The sequence below is a fragment of the Dendroctonus ponderosae genome, unplaced genomic scaffold, assembly GCF_020466585.1.
Source record: "Dendroctonus ponderosae isolate FM_Combo_2020 unplaced genomic scaffold, Dpon_F_20191213v2 Dpon_F_20191213_1, whole genome shotgun sequence".
NCBI classification, from domain to species: Eukaryota; Metazoa; Arthropoda; class Insecta; order Coleoptera; family Curculionidae; genus Dendroctonus; species Dendroctonus ponderosae.
In genome coordinates, this window is record NW_026017110.1 from 60,200,939 (window position 1) to 60,222,985 (window position 22,047).

At 35.0% G+C, this 22,047-nt stretch overlaps 1 protein-coding gene across 1 annotated transcript; it reads right to left on the minus strand.

Annotated features, from left to right (window-relative positions):
• Positions 1 to 14,551: 14,551 nt before the first annotated feature.
• Positions 14,552 to 21,838, minus strand: LOC109541129. Its single transcript, XM_019909876.2, has 4 exons — positions 21,574 to 21,838; positions 16,404 to 16,562; positions 15,273 to 15,443; positions 14,552 to 14,750 (listed from the first exon to the last, which is right to left on the minus strand). Exons 2-4 carry the CDS (start codon positions 16,551 to 16,553, stop codon positions 14,589 to 14,591), a joined length of 483 nt encoding a protein of 160 aa, XP_019765435.1. The 5' UTR covers positions 16,554 to 16,562; positions 21,574 to 21,838; the 3' UTR covers positions 14,552 to 14,588.
• Between the last annotated feature and the right edge of the window lie 209 nt (positions 21,839 to 22,047).

A 22,047-nucleotide genomic window follows, 5' to 3' on the forward strand; every position in this document is an offset into this window, starting at 1 on the left:
TAATAAGAATTTAAGTAATAGAAGGTATGGCGTTGGCTTCCACGTCCACATGAAATATTAAAGCGCTTGAGCGTCATCTGAACATTTTTCTAATATACTTTTAACGACAAAGAATTATGCTGGAAATCACAGTCGGGAAAAAGTTTAGCCATCTTTTATAAATGTGAAAATTTTACGATATCCATTTTTACAGAAATGGAGCACGTATAAAGGGACAATTTCCCTTCGATATTGAATATGAGAGTGCCGATGTTTCAAATCGGTAAATCATTGAAATAAGATGCGAGCCCTATATTGCACATATGTGGATATATACCGGGCAAAAAATTTTACATTTTTGAAGTCAGCATTTAAATAGGTCGCCTTCCAAAAGTGTGAAAACCGCATGAACACGCTCGAGAACCTCAAAGATGTTTTTTATACCTATTGAAGTAGCTTTTTCTCAATTTTTCTCTGTGCTAGATTGAATGCCTGTAATAGCCCGATACGTTATTATATTGCAAAAGTCCTTTATATACCAGATTGATGCGTTTCCTACGCTACAGAGGTTTTTTAATAAAATAGGAAATTTTTCAATGCCATGTAGGCACCTTCAATAAACTTGCTGCACCCACTAGAACGGCTCAGATGTATTGAGTAATCATTCTTCAGTTTATTTATAAAAGGCTATCGAGCCACTTATACCTAAGAACCGCAGATCACCCTCGTGAAAAAAGCGTAAAGCAAACACTCGCATTTTTCGTCATTCAATAATTGCTTGCACAATTCATTTTAGGTCAATATTAATTACGTAAAGCCTGTAAATCACAAAGAGTTATATCGCTTAGTCCCTGGTTCTGATCGAGGAAAAATGACGTCATCAGTCAGTGTCTATGGCGAACCGCAATCTGGACCACTAAAGATGACGGAGCGCCAACATAACAAATGGGTAGCCAACAACAACAACAAATAATCGACTTTATTGTTATAAGTTAGAGGCAAGAAGACAAGAAAAAATTGTGTGAGTAATGGACTTTAATTTTCCAGATCTTTCTAGTGAATAATGGAACAACTAATTGATTTGGTCGTTTAATGTCTTCGAGCTTAACTCACTTGGTTCAATGGTTCAAGATGGGGGCTTTTCCCAGTTCCCCCTAACATAGTTTTCATATTTTTCACCGATACAGAAAAGCAAATGAGTCCATTACCGTACCAGTAAAGAAAACCCATCGTACCATCGGCGGTTTTCATATGATTTTGTTGTTATTTTTTATTAGAAATATGTTTTAATGCGAAGCTTCGCATATTTGGTCTTCACCCAAAAGGCTCCACCCTTAGCTCTTTGGGCTATAGTAGGCATTTTCATCTCAAATATGAATTTTGTCAAAAGTTTGAAGTACCTAAATCTGCATGCAATCGTTCAGCTTCATGTTCACTTAACATTTTGTTTTTTGACTCATGACAATACATCAACTCTTAAAGGAGCCACAATTTTTTTACTTAAATGGTGCAACACATATCAATTACATGGTTTAATAACTTTTCAAACAAGAAGTTATATGGCGTTGCCCGGTCACGATACGACTAATACTGTAATTTACCGCCTTGTGCCCTAAGATCTGCTATTTGCGAATAAGTCTCCTGTAGTTTGTCTCATACTTGTGTCCATTTCTTGTTTAAAAATTCATCAAGCTATGTAATTTACATTTCCTGATAAATTGCATCATTTTGCCTAAAATATTGTAACTCCTTTCAGAGCTGATGTATCGGCATGAGTAAAAAAAAACTAAACAAACGTGAAGCTTAACAACCGCATGCAGATATATCGCATTGCGCTTTTATGTTCTTCAACAGGGTGTTTACGAACAGCTTTTGGTTTCACTCTGTATCATGACAATGTAGTTCAAACGTTTGACGACATTCGTTTTGTTAAATGCTGATTAATAAAATGCCTACAATGGCCTGAAAAAAATTATCAAAATCCTTTGAAAACTATAAAAGTTAAGTAAGATTTAAATTGAATTGTACATACTTTCCTGACTGTGTTTCAATTCCAAATCAAAATCAATTCCTGGGCTTCAGTCATTTATTGTCTATTTATCAATTAAAATACGTTTCCGTGTTTTGCACCATCATCCGTTTCTCTAAAATAACAGATAGTAAATGAAAAATGAAAAATTTTTTTTACTATCTGTTATTTTAGAGAAACTGGTGATGGTGGAAAACACCGAAACGTATTTTAATTGATAAATAGACAATAAATGACTGAAGCCCAGGAATTGATTTTGATTTAAATTGAATAAAATTCATCATTTACGGTTTTTTTTGTTTGACATTTCGCGGTCAAAACTACGGGAATTTCCTTGTTGTTACGACTGAATTGAATTTTCAGTTCTCTATCCAACAATCCCAAAACGAATTATGTGGTTCGAATGGGGCTTAAGGAACTTCGAAAAAAACAGCGTCATGTTTGAGTCGATGATGATTTGCAGCTCAAGCAAAAACACGCAAATCTTAAACTGCTTGAAATCAAGATTTTTTGAGAAAACTGCCAAAATGTCTTTATCGATGGTTCACTTTCTAAAAAGTCCATTTGGTTCTCTCTGGATTGATGCCGAAAACAGCGTTCTTGCGCATTTAGCTTCCGAGAAATGAGCAAAAACAGGGCGGAAAGCTGGATCTGCCCCTGCTCTGGTTTATTAATTGTCTGTATAAATGTCTACTCTCATTAATTGAATTTTGTCCAGGAACTAATCAACTTCGCTTTATAACTTGATGTCACAACATCAGTTTACTGGCGAAAACGTTAATAAATCGCTCGAGATGTAGTTCTTCAAATAGTTTGAACTGATTCGATTTTTTTGAGAAAACTCCAGATCAGAATGTGTAGGGGTTTGTTTTCCCCTTTCACTTGCCCAGAAGAATCAATGTTCTTGTAAAAAACATTTATTTCGTGGCAGATTTAGGGCCTTGTTAAAGAAGCTAAACTTTATCCATGTTTGCAATTGTTATACATTTTTAATTTTCAAGGCCCTAATTTATAACGAATGATATAAATAGTTGGTCCTACCCTGTACGGCCATGCAACCAGAATTCCGGCCGGAAAAAACACTCTCATCCGGGAATTAGTTAATTTATTGGCTACATTCGGATCTTTATCAATGTAAATGATGCATAACGCATGTAAATACCAATAGCGGTGATCGTCCACGTTAGCAGTATCCCATTGTACGTTCAGTGTACATACAGTGATACTCTCATTAAACAATGTCATAAGCGGTTTGCCCCGTACTCTGTTTCAATCTCTGTTTATGTTCGTGCTGGACATTTACAAACGCGAAACTACATCAACGATTCGCTCTAAATGGGAAAACTTGACATTTTCAAGGTGCTTGACCGTCCTACTAATAAAGCCCAAATGAACTAAGAAATAAATGATTGTGCAGAGTCGACATTACAAAAGTAGTTTAAGGAACAAACAAAAATGAAACTTTTTAGCTCCGTAACGTGACACTGTATACATTCGAACTACTGAAATTTGCCTAAATCCCGGACAGCTTCAGAATTTCTTTAAGTGGCAATTAAGTTGGAAATTATCACATTTGCGATATCCTCCAAATTAAAAAATATTTATGTTTAGCCGTAGTAAAATGTTCCCGCAGTGCAAGAAGTAATTAAAGTAAAGGAAACCTTAGTTCCGACTGCAATTGCCTCCGTTCGCGTACTAAATATGCACCAATGTCGCCCTGCTTTACGTTATAGGGTTCTAATGAAAACAAATGGCCAAACTACATGAAGATATTTATAATTCCGTTCTTTGTTTCAGTTCTATTGTATTTCGGCCTGAATTTACACTCTTGCAATGATTTCGGGGCTGAATCGGTCCAATTAAAGCAGACATCATGGATGGTTTTCATGCTCAATTTAGTTTTGTTACCAAAGAGTATAAATTCTGGAAATGACCTCAACGAAACATTTATAGCAGCAACATAGAATGTTCTCAGATAAAGCCTCATATTCCCACAGAAAAAATAAACGGTTGTGAAAATATTGCAGCCTCAGACAATAACAAGCGTTTACTCGGCCACGAATCACCATCAAGAGGGATCGTCGGCTTAACCACTTCTTTTTCCCTTTGGCGTTGACACGCGGAACCTTAATACCTATTTAATGAACATATCAGGCTGCAGCGCAGCTTTCGGGTGAAACGTCTTTTTAAATTTTACTTATTTACTTGACTAGATGAAATATTGCAAATAGCCCAGAATCATGCCCAAAAATATTCAGCGCCTGCAATCACAGCATAATCTTTTCGAACGAGATTCAGTTCAATTTCTGAACTATTTCAGAAAAAGTTCTATAGGTCAAGTCATTATTTTGTGATTAAACGCGTAGAATATTTTTGGCACAACCTTTTGGGCTTTATTTCATCTTTAATGATCGTCAACTTTTATCATTTAAATAGTTTAACGGCCTCATCAAAACTAGCCTGTTAAAATTCCACTCATCAAACTGTTGCCACATCAAAAATGCCACTCAACATTTCCAACTTTTTTTCAAAACCTGCAATCATATTAAGACACTTATGAGGTCAATAATTGCTTTTGCCTCTGTAACTAATTTAACTGAAAAACTGAAACTAACCCGAAGTTCACCGAGCGAGTTGAGAACTTTTACATTTGATCCCATTAATAGCTTTGGTTTGAACAGAGGTATTAAATAAAATGCGTTTATTGCGAAAATTAACTAGTTTTGAGAAGCTGCCTAAACATATAAATTTTGATCTTTCCCCATAAACGAGGTTGTTTGCCTCGAGGGTTTCCAAATATTATGAATAGATACCTAAGAAGAATTATTGGAGATAAGATCTGACGCAATATGGCTATATGGTGTTTTCCCCCGGATTTTATTATAGACACTCTATCTAGAGCCGGGGCTTGATAGCCCAAATAACGCATATAAGGATAATTCTATTCTGCCGGGAAATAATACCTGTTTCTCCGCTAATGTAGCGGGATATCTGCGGTTTTGCACTTTTCAAGGGACTAGAAATGTCTAGCGTCTTTGAATCTGTTAAATCTGGTCCTAGATAGACGTTAAAATTCTCTGTTGATTATTGAAAAATAAACTGAGAGTAGTTGTAAACTACAAGCATTAATTAGCTGCCAATTTAATTTTGATCGGCGTTTTGTTTGCTGCATTTGAAATCAATATAATTATTTAAACAGATTCATTTTCCTGAGACTATGTTATATCGAAATAGCATTGGACAACTGTTAAAGCTTTGATAGGAAACGCAGCCCGAAATCTTTATGGCTCATTGAGCTTTGGTGAGAAATAATTTCCCTAAATGTTCAAAGGCTATCAGATGTAGATCAAATTGGAGTGGAGGATTTCTTAAGGATGGCAAGTAAAATGAGAAAATTACGAAACCGGAACTGATCAAAAATGTCTAAGTCATTAATTAGCGGCATGGCGAGAAATGGCCGGAAAAAGGTCAAGAGTATATTTGCAGTGTTAAAGAAAAACTAGGGGCTCCAAAGGCCGGTCGCAAGAATCCCATCTAAGTTAAATCTTTCCTCGGTTTTCTTTATCATGAAGAAAACATCAATCAGGAACGGATTACACTCCGACGGTTATTAAGAACGTTTGTATGGGACTTAAGGGTCGACTTCTTAGGTCCTATGTCAATGGTCAGGACCGGAGCAAGCGATTTACGCTTGATCCTGATAAGCTCCAATTTAAATGAGCAACTTACTACTTTGCTGCACTCAAATAACTCGCATTGGAAGACGGAACAAACATATCAGTAGTGCATAGATAAATGTCTATGCTCCTTCAGAGCAGATAGAATCAACCGAGAGGGAATAGATCATTTCCCACAAAGTGGTGATATTTTCAAATTTCTTTCTTGTGGAAGACAGAATTGGCTCATGCCAAAAAAATTCGTTTTTGCACATAACGTTGAAGCAAAATACCCAAGAGAAAGTTTCTACAATATGAATCTGCCTTAACTAAATAAAACTTATCGAAATTCATTCAAGTGTCGTAACACTCTTGTACAACTAATCGCATTAAGCCTCAATTGCCCAATCTCAATTTATTTCAAATTCGCATTCTTTTTAAGTTTTGCCCAAAATCGCAAAGGAAATTTTAATTGAACATGTTTTTTTATAAGTTAGGCGGGTATGATACACAATTTAGGTTTTCGTTCTGAATCCTATTTGCCTTATTTCCGAGCATTTTGGTTTTCCGACTTCTACCAAAAAAAAAATGCCAAATTGAATCAGCTATAATAATGTCTAATGTAATGTCTGTGTAAATCTACTACTTGAAATTGATTTTTGTTTGTGGCGCAAAATCTGAATATTATTAATAAATTACAAGGGTTTTTGCCAAAAATGTCAAAGAAATTAATATTAGGGATTTTTCATAATTTGGTTAGATATGATACACATATTATTTTAGATTTTCATCGTTAAAAACATGTCTGCTTTATTTATGGCTAATAGGTAACAATATTAAATTACGTTTAACAATGTCTCTGAATCTACTGCCTGAATTCGGCATGAAGTCGGAAAATCGCCAAGGAAATTTGAATTCAACAGATTTTTCACAATTTAGGTGGATATGATACACACTTCACTTTATATTAGGTTTACGTTTTGGTAATTTGGATTTTGGCTTCCAGATTTCAACAGAAGAACACATTTATCAATATTAAATTCGATTTTATAATGGGTGTTAATCTACTAGCTGAATTCGATTTTTCGATTATGGGACAAAATTAGATTATAAAAAATTACAAAACAACGTTCGCTCAAAAACACCAAGAAAATTGGCATTGAACTGTATTTTCATAATTTAGTCGCATATGATACATGCGTTTTACTAGGTTCTTGTCCTTGATTTTTTGCTTATGGGATGAAACTTGACAACAATCAAATGCGTGAATTGTGAACAACAGTCCGGACCATCGCAAAGATTAACGTTTCCATATCAATAGAAAACGTCTGAAAGTGATAAACGAATATAAAGTGAAAACGGCTTTTGAATGTCGACCTTCAAGTGATGTTGCTTACTTTAATTGGCAAAAGCTGATTAGTGAGTGGAAGATTTGGCAATTGTCATTTCTACACTGAAGTCCGATACGGCCTAACTGATGGTTGTTGTAAGAAGCCATTATTAAATTAGAACCGGGCAATTAATTACATTCGTATTACTGAAGAAAGATTGAAAATCATTATTATATCACTTGAAGTTGATGCAATAGTTACGTACTTTACTGACAAATATTCAGTTTGCAACCATCTCAATTTATTTAGCCAAGCTCAATATTCCAACGGAACTAGTTATTATATTCGCCATCATCAGCCCTCCGAATTTAATGAGCATTATTCTTTCAAATTGCAAAAATAGAGAAAATAAATTTGAAATAAAATAAATAAATTCAACAATGCGGACTAGCGCTCGTCGGCTCATCGCGCTTTCATAAGGAACGCCGCAATCGCTAAGAAGATTTGATCAAGAAAAATATATTAATAAAGCCCCCCGGTAAGCAAATGTCTGGAAACGTTTATTACCCTCTTGGCAGCGGCGGCGGAATGGTAATGCTTCCAAAAAAATACCCATCGGTTGATAACTTTAATTTCCCTCCTAACTCAAAACGTTCTAAATCCATATCTGCCTTTGATGGTGTTGTGTGCACCATAACGCACTTGAAGAACTATTTATTAAGTGCTATTTATTGAGCGATTTATTTGCACGTTCCAAACGTGGCTGATATCAGGCTTCAAACATACCCCGAAGCTGGGAATTTTTTCAGCTGAGATAAAAAGGCCAAATGGAAAAATTGTAAAATTCAATTTTAATATGTCGCTTTGGGAGCGGCGTCACCACTGCAATGTGATGTTTATTTCCCCTTGTAAACCGTTATTAGATTTTCTATTGTATTCCTCTCCTTTGGCCTCAAATAAAGAAAATTCATTTACTAAGGAGATATATTTTGTTTAGACAGTTTCAATTTAAAAAGAAACGGGCCGTAGTTTTTCCTTGCACGTTTTCCGAATCTAGGGCCATGCAAGGCAGGGAGCCCGATTAGGCATTAGTCAAATTGTACACTTTTTAAAATCGGTTCTTCAGGAAACGTTGATTTGATCATAAACGCTAGCAAATATTGGCAGAAACTGGGTTATTAGGGTGAATGGATTTTGACATGAAAAGTCAAATAAAGATAAAACGAATGCAACTAACCAAAATATTTCCACTTCAATTTTGATGTGTTTTAGAATTCGTCATTTAAACAGGCTGTTTTCGAATTAATTCCATGTGAGTGAAGTGTACAAATTCAGGTATTTAATTAGTGCAATCAATTAACAGATTTTTTCGGTCACAAATTGGCTTAATTTGGACAGTAGGCTGTGTTTTATGTTGATGCACACCTGCTTAATTGGAAGTAAACAATCTGGATGTAATGAAACTATTTGCCATTGTTTCAGTTGGCGATAAAATGCATGCTGCAGGTTGAGAATTCACTCGCCGCTATTTCCATATCGTTACAAAATAAAACACAACCATCCAAGCTACCAACTCTATCACATGTTACTATATTTCATCAGAATCTATCAATTCGCAGCAATTGCGAAATTGTATCAGTTTAAATATTCCGCATATTTCACTAAATTTCGCATTTGAAAATGGTTCACTTCCATTAATATTTAGTTGCGTATTTGTCTCTATTATTTACAAATAAATGAAAACTTTATTTAGCTGTCGGACCGCTAAAAACAAAATTTGCTTCAATATATGTATTAAATTTAACCAAAATATTTTCACCACATTTTATTAGTGTCATTTACCAAGACAATACTATTTCAATTAACTTTATCATTTAACTAATGCTACGCAGCAAAAGGGGAAAAATCAATAACAGTTTTTACACATAATGTGTTGGATTATTGAGACGGTTTTCGTGTAACAGCAGTGATTATTCTCTGTGTAGCTCATGCTTGATTTAATTAATCCATGTCAGAAGCACAAGTGGAGGTTTCGGTGAAAATTATTTGTGTAGACTCTTGCTCGATGTAGCCATAGGCCAACAAGACGGTTTACAATGCCATTATATCATTCACAAACTAACAGTTGAAGAAGAGCCACTAGATTTAATTAGAAACAACGACAACGATATGTGGGAGATGACGAACACTAAAAAACGAAAGTTATTCCCACTATATCGGATGTTTTTTAATCACTGTTCGATATTTTAGAGCGCGATTCGTCAGAGATTTTTAAAATATTTTAAGATTTTTGAAATAAAATATTTACTCCAATTTTTGTTGTTTGGATGTAGTTTTTGAAATAATTTCGATATTTGGACGAAGCTTGGTATTTGGGGGTTTTACAGCTTGAGACATGTATTTTTCTCTTTTTGTAGAGTCATCACATTTTTTCCGAAAAAAATCAATGCTTCTATCCTTTTTACGTAAAAAATGAGTAAACAGATTTGATTGATGATGAGAAAGAGAAAAAGACATGTAGGAAGCCCTTCCACATGTATACAGCCAAACTAAGATTACACTTGCAGACCAGTTTCTCATGCTGCAAAACCCCAAAATACCATTCTGCGTTGAAATACCGATATTGCATCAAAAATTACTTTTAATCTCAGAAAAATCTGAAGGGTCCTATGGAACATCGGACACTAATTAAGAAACACCCTGTATAACTTCTTGAGGATAATTAAGATAGAAGATTCAATTCCCGCACAATATTATCTCCTCTGATAAAACAAGTTTGTATTTAAATTGCACTGTTAACAGAAGAATTTTCGATTGTGGCTCACTGAATCTCTCCAAAAAGTCAATAAGTATGTGTGATTTTAGGACAATATTTCGATTTGGAAAAATGAACTGAAATTTTCATCAATGCGTGCTGGTTTGTTGGGGTCCTATCGAATGGCCAGCACGATAACCGGATTTTAGACCACTGGATTTCTTTCTATGGAAATATATAAAAGTTTCACGAAAGTTACGTCCTTCAGAGGCTTTTGAGAAAATGGTTCATAAGACCACTTAAAAATGCATGTTACTATTTGTAAACCCCAGTTAGCCACGAAAACAGAATTTGAAGAGAATGAAAGATCCTTTTCATGAGAAGGATGCTAAGTTGTTGATTCAAAAGTACAAATTTTCGACATTTGCTTTCTACGCTTTAGAGTGAAATACACTAATGATAGTTTATAAGAAGTTTCGACAAATAAATATGACTCAATTATTGCATTTGCTATCTTAATTGATTGAAATTGATGTTTAATATTTTCAATAGGGATGAAAGTTCCTGATAAGAAGGTGTATCACAAATTCCCAAATTGGAATTCCTGGGGGTGCCTGAGGTTGGCAAACCTTACTTACTTATAATAAAAATATAATAAAATTAAAATAAACTGAATTCTCCCGAATATTGCGCTGTTTGCGGGTTAAATCCTAATAGATTAACAAATGATTAACAAATGATTAGTGTCTAGTAGATATTGCCCAATGAACATATCGCAAGTCTGGTTTGTTGAAGTAAAACAAATTTAGCTCGATGCATTTCTTGCATTCTTCTGTTTACGTATTTGTCGTAAATCTACAGTAAATAAATCTAATAGTCGCCGCTGATTTTGAGCTGAGTCTTCACGATTTATTTCTGTTGTTCGAGCCTGAAACAATCCAAAATAAATTTTATCGGTTCATTGGGGGATTTCAATTTTTTAATACTTTACGTGCTGGCTTAAAGCAGATAAACTGCTGCTAGTTAGATTTATCTTTTCGACAGCCAGCGGCAAGAGAGAAACTTAGTTTCAGTTAGTTTCTTGACACGTTAGATGCAACGTTAATGTCAGTACTATCCTGTTGGGTTGCAAACTGCAATACTGTTTTTTCGAATTGGTATTCACTGCTGGTGATTGAAATAGTTAAAACAGTCGTTTTTGCAGTTGCTCGCTTTACGTTTTCAGTGGCTTAAACAGGAATCTGACATAACTAATTAACCGACTCGTACTAGGTGAAACGAAATACAGACAAAAACACAGATTAAGTATTTCGACAAACGCGCTTTTACTCCGTTTAATTATAAATTATCCGTGCTGTACGGGAATATTAATTACCTGGCCGTTATTTAGGGCAGACCCTACAAAACCATTTCCAATAAAATTACAATTAATCGCTGAATAGAGAAGAGTGTGATTAATATTAACTGAAAGAATGCAGTTCAGCTTTCGATGCACTTCATATTTCAATGGACGGCATTATTCTTGGGTTTTTTGCTTTAATCCACCAAGAAACCGCATTACCGGCGGAATAAATGGCAAATTGCTCTTTTATAAAGGAAAATGTTGAAAATTGGAAAATCACATTCAGATGAAAGTACTCGAGGAAATTATGAAAAATGAAACAAAACTACGTAAGGAATAAAACATCGGCTGCCGAATACAAGGGAATGAAATTTACATAATTAACTGTAGCTGTTTATTAAGCGGCTAATTACAATTTAATTCAGTTGTTGCTTTCCGTCCACGTTTAGTAAATAGTTAACTGCGGTATATATCAGCTCATTGCTATGCTGAGAGTGGATCACCATTTTCTAGCATAATCAGGAGCTACTGCAACTGACTGCAGTCAACAAAATAAACGCATGTTAAATGAAACAGTGTGTGCCAATTTTAAAATTCCCACAAATTTGACGGAAATAAAGTCACCTTATAATGTCCAGCCAATGTCCGGAAATCTGGCGCAAGATTGTGGTAGGTGCGGATGGGTGTATTCGTAAAGGATACAAAAACATTGTGTGAAACATTGGGTTGAAGGCGAATGCGAAAAAACAGAGAATCCCATCTGGTATAAGGCAATACGGAATTAGGGAGTCAGCGACGCAGCAGAGACAATGTCATCAATCAAGAATCCCTCAGCTCACCGGGACACTCAGCTTTGGTAGGGTGTTACGCGACAACGATTATAATGGAAGCGATTCACAAAGCCAACTGACCTGACAAGTCCTATTGAACCAGCCATAAATTCGAGGGTTTGCGTTATGTAAGCCGAAAGGTCTACTTAAGACATTAGGAAAAAAGCTCTTTGGAACTCTGTTTTATTAATGCTTTTGTCAGTCCTGACGATTTGATTGAATATGCGGCTCAAATAAATGATTTCCTCCATGCTTGATTAAGCTACTCCGACTTCAACGGTGGCTCACTCGAAAAAGACAAAGTGATTCGGACTGCTTAATGACTTGAAACTGCAAAATTGCCGAACTGGATTCTACAGATTATAGCAAACCTAACGAACGAAAGAATAAACGAATATTGCAAATGCCCGAATTTATTAACAGAGCCGATTAAGCACCAACCATAAAAGTGCTACAGGTTGTTTCATAAGTAATAGCAAAAAATGTAAAGCTAATAATTTTGTTAGTGTAGTAGTTTCTGAATGGTGTTCTATTTTTTCGCCTCGAAACGGCGCTCGACTCGAAAAAAAACAAGAGATTTTTTGTCGAAAATTTAACGAGGACTTCAAAACAGGTTTTTAATTTGAAGCATCCCAGTGGCGTACCATTTTCCTCTTTAAAAGTTTGACCCGTATGCGCGCCAAAAATGAACATAAAATTAATTGTGTAACAACGTATTGTTGAAATTTGGTATTTAGGGGTTTACTTGAATAAAAAATTTTACGTTTATATTAATTTAACTCCAACTTGTACGGGGTGCCATTAATTTGTCTTTTTAGAAGTAACATTCAGCTATTTTACGCTGAAAAAATCGGCTGCCTCTTTTTGCTTCTTGTTACCCAAAATAAAATAAGCTGGTCCAGTGTGAATATTTTACAAATAAGTCATATTTGTTCTTCCTTCTTTCCTTATTTCTCCATGTGAAGGTTCTTTTATAGAAACGCATCGAGATGTGTGGAAAGTGAAAAGGTAGGTGTATTTTCAGGTTTAAAAAATTCAAAAAAATTCAAATCAAGCGTTTTAAAAATGTTGCTTCTCTTTGCCGGCTTTTTATGCTCATCGTTATTGAACTAACGATAGGAGCATTAACGTAATGTTAAAGTTGAAGGTTCCAAAATATCTCCCTCTAAAAGCTTGTATGCAAGTCAAAGGTCCAATAGCAGCCTAATATTTCAGAAACTATTGCCTGAAAACTTCGGAAATTTAATATGGGCGAAGTTGCCATGAATGTAGTCATTTTCTTAAAAGTTTCAATCGACCTATTTTAAATTACAATAATACGTTTTTATTTAGTTTTTAAAGTGCAGGTAAATAAAAATACAGTCTTTCAAATATGAAAGTTTGGGCATTTGTGCACATTGGATCAAGTATACTTGAAAATTCCGGTGTAGAAAATGGCAAAAAATTGCACGCAATCATCGCTGAAATATTTGGCTGCTGCGGGATTTTTGACTAACCCTGTAGAGTCACATCACTGTTGGTCCTTCCAAATATTAAATGTTTACTTATTATGCGATCGGCTTCTAATTTAAAACGTTTTTTTAGGAAATGTCAGTTGAAAAACAATTTCGATCAGAAATTAATATCAAATTAGCCTTCCTAGAACGAAGTTCTGGATTCGCCACTGGATATATCGTCAGTTGTTAAGAAAATCTTTAACACCCCGTGTCTCGGAAAACGAATCATAAGTCACACTCTTGTTTATTTACCAACACCCTGTATATTATTTCGGAATTTTGCTAAAAATTTAATGTATTTGGAAAGGTCTCCTATGAGGAATTAACAGTTCGCCCCTTTTTTATTTAAATAAGACACAAAAAGACAATATTAAACTGAAATAATGCAATGATTTTACACTGTTAGTGGCGACTCCGTTGCTAAAATCGTTGTGGCATTCCATTCAATTCCTTGACCAAAAATATCCTTTTTTCATATGTGTTTTCTGTTTGTAATTTTTTTTATATTCGCAATAAATTTTCTGACTTACATTCATGATATTTTCCATGCATTACTTTTACCAGCAGGCACATATTTATTGAATTATGTTTCTCTAATAATATTAACCCCTTTTGCTCAACAGCAATGAAAACTTTCAAATTTCCGAACACTCTCTCTCTGCTAAAAGGTAATTAAAAAACTCATTGCTCTGCGATAAAAAAATACATTCAGGTGCAATTATCGCTAATAGATTACAGAACCTATCTGCAAGTTAACAGACACTTTGCAGCTAAAGTAAATGGTAAGTGCAAATCCATTAAGACCATTTAATTGCATTATATTGCGGCGACCATTAGTGTCACTCGCTTTACTACCTTGCATGTGATAGTGTTTGGCGTGCCTTAAAATGTTTATATTCCGAATTATGTTGTGCAACATGCAGCTGTTTTATCCGTGGACATTAGGATTATTTTGGGTTTGCTGAATAAAGAAATTGCCACCTTCTCTGAGAAGAACAAGTAGAAAATGTCAACAACATTTCTTCAGAATTTTTCAAATCTATATACTGGTTTGGATTTTAGGCAACAATCGAAAAAGCCTGCAGATAAAGCAACTAACAGTTGAAGCGTTATAACGGAATAACAGGACAGTATTATTAATATCTTGCATGAACCCTTTATTAGACAAATTTATCCACGTTTTTCCGTGCTGAATACAATTTCTATATCAACGCAGGAAATTTTAACAGTATCATCCCATCCAATCAGACGGCCTCGGATAACTGGTTGCTGTATTGGCAAAAATCTGATGTAGGAACTTTGAAATGGAATCTTCATCGCTTTATATACTCCCTGTAACATAGGAAGTACATAATCAGCAGGCTTGATATTCATTGGAGAAAAGTTACTTTTCTGGTAGTCGCGATATCATAGTTCACTGTAACAGTTCATGCACAAAATCAGTAAATAAAACAAATCTCAACTTCTGGCAGGGGCGCATAAAATTTATTTAAAATAGTCAATTTAAATTTTAAAACCTCTGCCACTCTACAGCAGGAATAATAAATTTTAATGCGGATAAATCGAAATAATTTGATGGTGAAGCTTAAGAGATTAATTAGTAAACAAATCCATTTAGATCCCTTTATAGAAGTTCCAAAGTTTCGAGCGCCATAGTTTAAAGACGAAGATTAGGAAGACGCTTTATTTTTCATGCTGGTTTAATTAGGAATGCAATGGCCTAAGCGGTATATTTCTAAAGAACTAAATTACCTTAAAGACGTTTCATCAATTTTCAATTAGCCAATTACTTTTATTTATCGTTTTCTCGATATTGAATTTCGTACCGATGAACCGAACTCACTAAATACTCACTGTTTTAATCGGGCATACTAAAGGAGGCACGAACGCTTTCGTGAATACTGACCAAAACTGATTTTTGTCCAGAAGGTAGGAGCATATTTTGAAGTTTTTCTGCTCTTTGAGGAAATATTCGCAACTATCCAGGCTTCCTTCGTTCTCACATTTCCATATATTAAATTCTATCTAAAATTAACAAAATTATCAGAATAGTGAGTTTTCAGACGACGTGGAAAAAGTTCCTCTTGACGTTTCGCCAACATCAGCGCTTGCATCTTCAGAGCCTTCTTTTGGCTGATTCATAGCAATTGTTTATGTGGAATTCTGAACCAACTATGACAATTTTCGTACTAACACTGATGGGGAAAAAATTGGTGGCGTTTTGCGTGCACGAATTCAGAGAAGTTTAACTCAAAAGCGTGCTTTTCAATTTTCTTGAAGCATATATAGAATCTTGAACCAACTGTGACAATTTTGGTATTGAAACTGATGAAACGATCCTGACGTTTCGGAAGCACGAGTTGCTTGCATCTTCAGATATAGTTTGTCTTTGTTCATTCCTTGTTTATCAGTTTCAACACGAAAATTGCCACAGTTGGTTCACAGTTCCCCATAAAAATTCCTACTGGACAACTAGTTTGTTTTGTTGTTTGTCGTTTTTCTAATTGAAGAAATGCTTCACCTATTGCCAAGGGGTGGAAGTTACACCATTAAAAAAAGCCGATAGAATGCCATTTAATCAACAAATAACAAAAATCCATGTGAGAGCGTTTTGCAAATTGTTAAAAACCCTTCAACTTTGCAGTATACCAATATATAGAATTTTAGATTGCTGAACTAAAATAAAAAAATGTCAATATTTGGTTCATTCTATGTTAAACTCAGAAGCAACTAATTGTGGGGAATGGATTCAATCAATTACTCTGAACCCGCTAAAGAAAATGTCAGTATTGAGCTAAAGTAGGGAAAACATTTTAAATAAAATGTGCCTAGGTGAGTGTATCCTAGATAGTTAATTACTTTCTGCTTAAAGAAACATGGCTGCAGTAGACCTGCATATTTTAAGAATCGATTATCGTACTAAGACCAGCTTCCTTGGAAAACCAGCGGCGGTCCATAGGAAAATATTAATGCCGAGCTACTTACCCCGAATTTTTTACTAACTTCCTTATGCACGGTTAGCTCGATGTTGAAAGAGAAGTCCTTAGTAATTGGATCGCGATCGAAGGTTATTTGACTCCAGTTGAGAGGCGAATTTTCGAAATCTTTGCAGTTTGCTATCGTGTTGACGTACATCTTTCGTGCCTGAAGCAAAAACAGATAGAATTCGACGGTATCTTTTCAGAAAATTTCAGATAAACAGGATTTACAGAAGGATGTTGTGCTATTTCCACAAGAAAACACAGTTTATGTAAAGCAGCCTTATATTCTTAGTCTCCAGAATATCGGCTTTCGTGATTGATTCGTTGTAAGTTGCGAAGTAGATCCAGAGGATACATCTTAGTCATGCTCTGAATCTGATAGTGATCTTAAATGCGTCATAGAGATTGCTATAAAAGTGAAAACAATAAAAACCCGCGGCTTTCCGATAATTTAAATAATCTCCCGATTTAAATAATAGGGCCATTTTCTCGTTTGAAAGTATGAATAGCGCGCCCATTACCCGTAAAAATTCAGGAGGGTAAGCTGCATAGACATTTTCGCAAGAAGTTAAACTGAAAGTAGTTCAGCTGGTTTAGTTTATACCATAAGGGTGGCGAGAAGTCGCCATAACAATAATGTTTAGATATATGCACTTTGCCTAAATGTCTTGAACGCAAGAATATTAATTCAGCTCAGGTTTAAGGTCTGCAAATACTTAAAGAATCAGATTCACTATATATTCATCCTGGGTTAATTAATTTTCAATGCAGAAAATCTATTCGTCTTTATGTATCTTCCGAACATTTTGAACTTTTTCAACTTTAATATCCCTCACGCGCCGCCAGTCTTACAACATAAAATTCCATAATAAATTTACCGCGCAGTTTAATAGCTTACAAAGAAAACAATTAGGTACCAGACTTTGAGCAAACTAAGTTATTGAGATTTTTTTCGCAAAAAAAATTACATTTTACCCTTGAATACATAATTTAGCTTCATTCTTTGCAGGTTTTTAATCTAAAGATTATTATAATGAATGATGGTAGTCTACCAACCTCGCCGAGCTGGTCATTATTTATATATTTATAGTGACTTAAATGTGTTCCATTTCAGGAAAAACTAAATAAACCACAGCTCATGTTTCCTTATAATGTCCAATTACTGTGAATAATATTAATGGTGGCCGGGATTCGCTTTCTCAAAGTAGCGATGAGTAATTTCCATGTAAAACCTCGAAAAATGACTTCCAATTAATTCTCATTTCGGTTATAAATCCAAAATACTTTTGGATTTTTTTAACTTTTGCTGGAAATGGTCGATTTTTACTTCACGAAGAAATTGCGGAATTGCCTGAAGGCAAAATGGGACTCTTAAACGCCTGACCGCTTTTAAGCAAATAGAGCTAGAGAAGCGTATAAGCTGATTAGTGCTCAAACGTCCGGTAAAAACATTTAATTATATCGCGCTAATTATTGCAAATGTTGAATGATCTTCTGGTAAATTAGTACGAAGCCAGAGCGAAGAATTACTACTACAGTTGGATTGTAAAAAATGTTTACAGGTGTTCCATCTAAAATATACACCTTATATCGGCACCAGGTTCCATAATTATTTAATTTTGGATGATATTTTGTATAAATTGAAGTTTAAATTCTTTATGAATTTTGATGGAACGTACAATTAATTAAAAGTCGTTAAGAACTTACTTCCGAATGGACTTCTGGGCAAAACCAGGTGCACAAAACCATTAAAATTAATAGTAGATTCGAGTTTGGCAACCTCATCTTGCCGACTTCAGCCATCAAAGAATAGTGCGAATTGGTAATATTCAATTTTTTTAGTAATATGAGACAATTAACATGTTTGGTCAGAGATGCCAAACGTTTTAAAAATCTGAAAATCACGGATTGCCCAAACGATGACTGCGAAAGCCTTTGCCATCAAAAAAATAAAGTTGCTGATTTTCTCACATAGAAAGTTTTCCCTCATCCATTTTTTGCGACTTCAGCAAGAGAGGCGCTATTTTTCCAACAGTCAGTGAAACCTTAGTGCTAACATGAGGGATATTTTTGCGTCAAACTCGCCTTTTTATCTAATTCGAACCAGACACTGCTAGAAGAGTTGTATTTTTTTAAAGAAATTAATTTGGTTTGCTTGCCATTTTGGCAACCCTGACCAACCCAATTTGATATCAATCTCCACTAAATGATTATGGCTTTGAAATGAGCGCGCTAATTGATCATCCTATCTGGCAAATCTCTTTACCTATTTCCTCTAAGCATTATGATTGGCAGATGTAACGCGATAACATAATGACTTAATGATGTGTACAGTTTTACATCATATTCCCAGCAGAATGCGGTTTCTACATGCGGAAAATCTGGTAAGTATTAAAAAGGCATTTTGAGAAATGTTGCAACTTAAAAGTCGCTTTTAAAAATAATCTGAGTGGCTGTATTTTTTAGCAAAAAGGAAATTGGGTCATGTTGTTTCTTGCCAGACTCATGAAATTTTTAATAGCCAAAATTCAATAAATAACAAACTTACAAAAATAAGAGAAAAATACAAGAGAACAGAAAGTTTGTAAATTGAATAAGGAAATTTTGTGCAGCCAGACTCCAGTGACGCACCACCAAAAAGTTCGGGCTGGTGAAAGGCGACTTAACCCCTAGAATAATAACATTCGTATAACTATTGAACAATGTAGACTCCAAAACGCAACTTACGTTCCAAATCCGAAGTAAATACCTCAACAATTGCTCGATTTAAAGCGAAAAAACCAGTTTCAACACCCGGTGTCTCGAAAAGTACGTACATACATTTATGTGAACATTTCCATTTTTTTGCGAATTCTCTCAGAGGATTTTTTTTCATTCAAAATTTAATCACCCTGTATATGTTCAGGGTATCCCATTAGTAAGAAATTCAAAAACAATTTCTTAAAAACGCTATCAGAAACCAACCTGTTTCTGCATTTGACTTTTAGAGGAAAATAGAGCTTCAAAGGTTCTTTCAATTTCGTTCATTTCAATCAAACTTTCATTTCAAACATCTCTATTCGATGTCTGCAATGGCAAAGTTTCCAGATCGCTCTTTGCGCCAATAAAACATCAAAATGAGCGATCAAATAAAATTATTGGCTAGACAAATAAAACAAAAAGTTAGTCTTGAAACCCGAGTTAAGAGCTGACTCAAAGTTATGAATAATCCCCCGGCTTAACGTCAAAGTAGAAACCAGTGTGAAGTTGGCTTTATCTATATAGGTGGGTATTAAGCTGCTCTAACTTGGTCCTAATCGTGTTTGCGAGGGTGTTGCCGTGATACGAGCATAATAATAAGACGGCAAAATGTTGGATTTCGATTTTTTAAATGTAATTATTTGTTTAAAAGGTAATTTAAGTTTTTAATCAGTTTTATTTCGCAATTATCAACACTTTTTCACCTCCAGAAGCTCATTGGAAGGTCCCAACCTTTTTGGCGGAGCCGCAATAATTGTGATTCCGTTTCTATTAATTGTTCACCGAGCAAGACAGAAAGAGCAAAACAAAACAGAAAACAAACGGAAAGTGGATGTTATGCATGTCTTTCATCAAATTGTTACAATAATTCGTGGAAGTATGGAAGAATATAAAAAATATTGATCTGATTTATTGACGAATGTTGGCAGTTTCCGTGGATTTTTCCAATACTTCAACTTATCTATACATTTTCTATTTGTGTGTCGCTTATTTCCGCGTGCCAAAAATGCCGAAGCAATAAACCAACGGTTAATTTTTGTAATTAAATTGTTTGTTGCATGAGTTCCTCATTTTTTCTTGATACTTTTACTGCATGTTTACCGCCACGAAACTTACACACAGTTAAGGCCCGATACTGTCCAAAAGAAGCGAATTGAAAACGAAACCGAAGAAAGTGATTCATTTTCCCAATATTGTTTGTTTTTATTTATCTATTGCAACTTCAAATAACATAAATTCCTGGTTACTGTTCTCGTAAATAGTGCATTGGTATTTTATACGCAAAAATAAAATTCCTTACATCAAGCAATACTAATGACGAGTGTTTAATTTAACAACAGTGAAAAATAAAGGCTTGAGCAACAATGAAAAAAATTTATTTATTATTCCCAAATCACCGGGAACAAGGCTCAAGCTGGCAAATTGAAAGAAAATGTTTCAAACCGATCTCCGACATGAGTAAAATTTAGTGGAATCGATTTTATTCCTAACGTTTGGCGAGCACAAGTGTCTCTTTGTGTAAAAACTCATCAGCTTCAAAACTCATTTCGCTACAGCAATATTAATACGTATAATTGCGTATGTAATCTGTAAGTGCAATTTTCCTTTGCGGACGTCCGTATATTTTCAGGCCAAAATAATTTCGGTAGGTTCCAAAGAACGCGAATACCTCATTAAATAAGTTATCGGTAACATTATTCTCTTTCCGCTATTGATTACTCTGTAGGGTCGTTCTGGTTTCTTTCTTGCCAATTCGTTTTGTATCGATTACCGAAACGAGCTTAAAGACCGTAATGGGATAATTTAATTTAAATTATAGTCTTTATCTCTAAATTAAATCTGCTAAGATAGGAGGGATTTGCACCTTATTATATTCAGTTTGGCTTCAAGGTGAAAAACGTCCCTCTCAACACAATTAAGCACAATTTCCAGCCATTTAACGTGCGAAAGTGCAATTGATCAGATGCGCTTTCTTCAAAGATGTTCGTAATGTTTCTAGAAAATGTCCTCCACATTTACACCACACTGGAAAATCCTCTTAGGGTATAGTAGTAATGGCTCAATAACATAAATCGCGGCTGCTCCATTTGTTACTTCGTAAATGTTTAAATAATGCAAAAGATCTAGCGGCAGGATTCATTAGAGGCGATGCGAGAATATCAGGAAAATGCCATTTTAAGGTTTTACGAATATCCAAGAGTCTCTAAATGTTCCAGATAAGCCCTGAATAACGATTTGTCTCAGGATGACATGTAAATAGTTACGAGGATAAGTAATGAGCAAGTGATTACCCACCAATCTGGAGAATGGGACGCCGCACAACCCTTTCAAGGATTTGCTAGTTAAGATTTATGAATTGTTTAAGGGATTAAGGAACGTGCGTTACCTAACTCCAGATAAATGCCTAATTTTATTAAATTGCCTGTTACGTTTACCTTGTATTGTTATTAGGAGGTTTGCTAATCCTTTGAAATATATATGACTAGACGATTCTGCACACGCCCGTCCAACTGGTTTGATTTACATCTCTATTTTACTGTACCTATACCTACGTACTTTGTCTTCAATAATCCCAGTTATGCAGCATCAATTTGCTTACCAGACGACTGATTTCGTTTGGGATAAAATGTGAGGAAACATTTATTACGTGAAGCCAGTGAAGGAAGTGCATACGAAATTCAAGAACCTATGAGACGGACATTGAAATTTTGCGGCCACTAAGATTGATACGGCTGCAAATTTCGCAATAATCTTAAAAACCTTTCCTAAGCAGCGTTTATGGGGCTTGGCAAAAATTTTGCTCAAGTTGGCAAGAGAGCTTGACCCGCTTTCACTCCAAGTTCAATCTCAACAGTTCAAAATATTTTTTTCAGGCACTTTTGTCCCAAATTTCCGACCTTGAAAGCGAT

Excerpts from the sequence above, each read along its gene's own strand:
- LOC109541129 (XM_019909876.2), bottom strand. The coding sequence starts at position 16,553 with ATGTACGTCAACACGATAGCAAACTGCAAAGATTTCGAAAATTCGCCT. Across the intron at positions 15,444-16,403 it reads AAGTTAGTAAAAAATTCGGG|ATAGAATTTAATATATGGAA; the intron begins GTAAGTAGCTCG and ends TGTTAATTTTAG. Across the intron at positions 14,751-15,272 it reads TAGTATGCCCGATTAAAACA|GGAGTATATAAAGCGATGAA; the intron begins GTGAGTATTTAG and ends CCTATGTTACAG.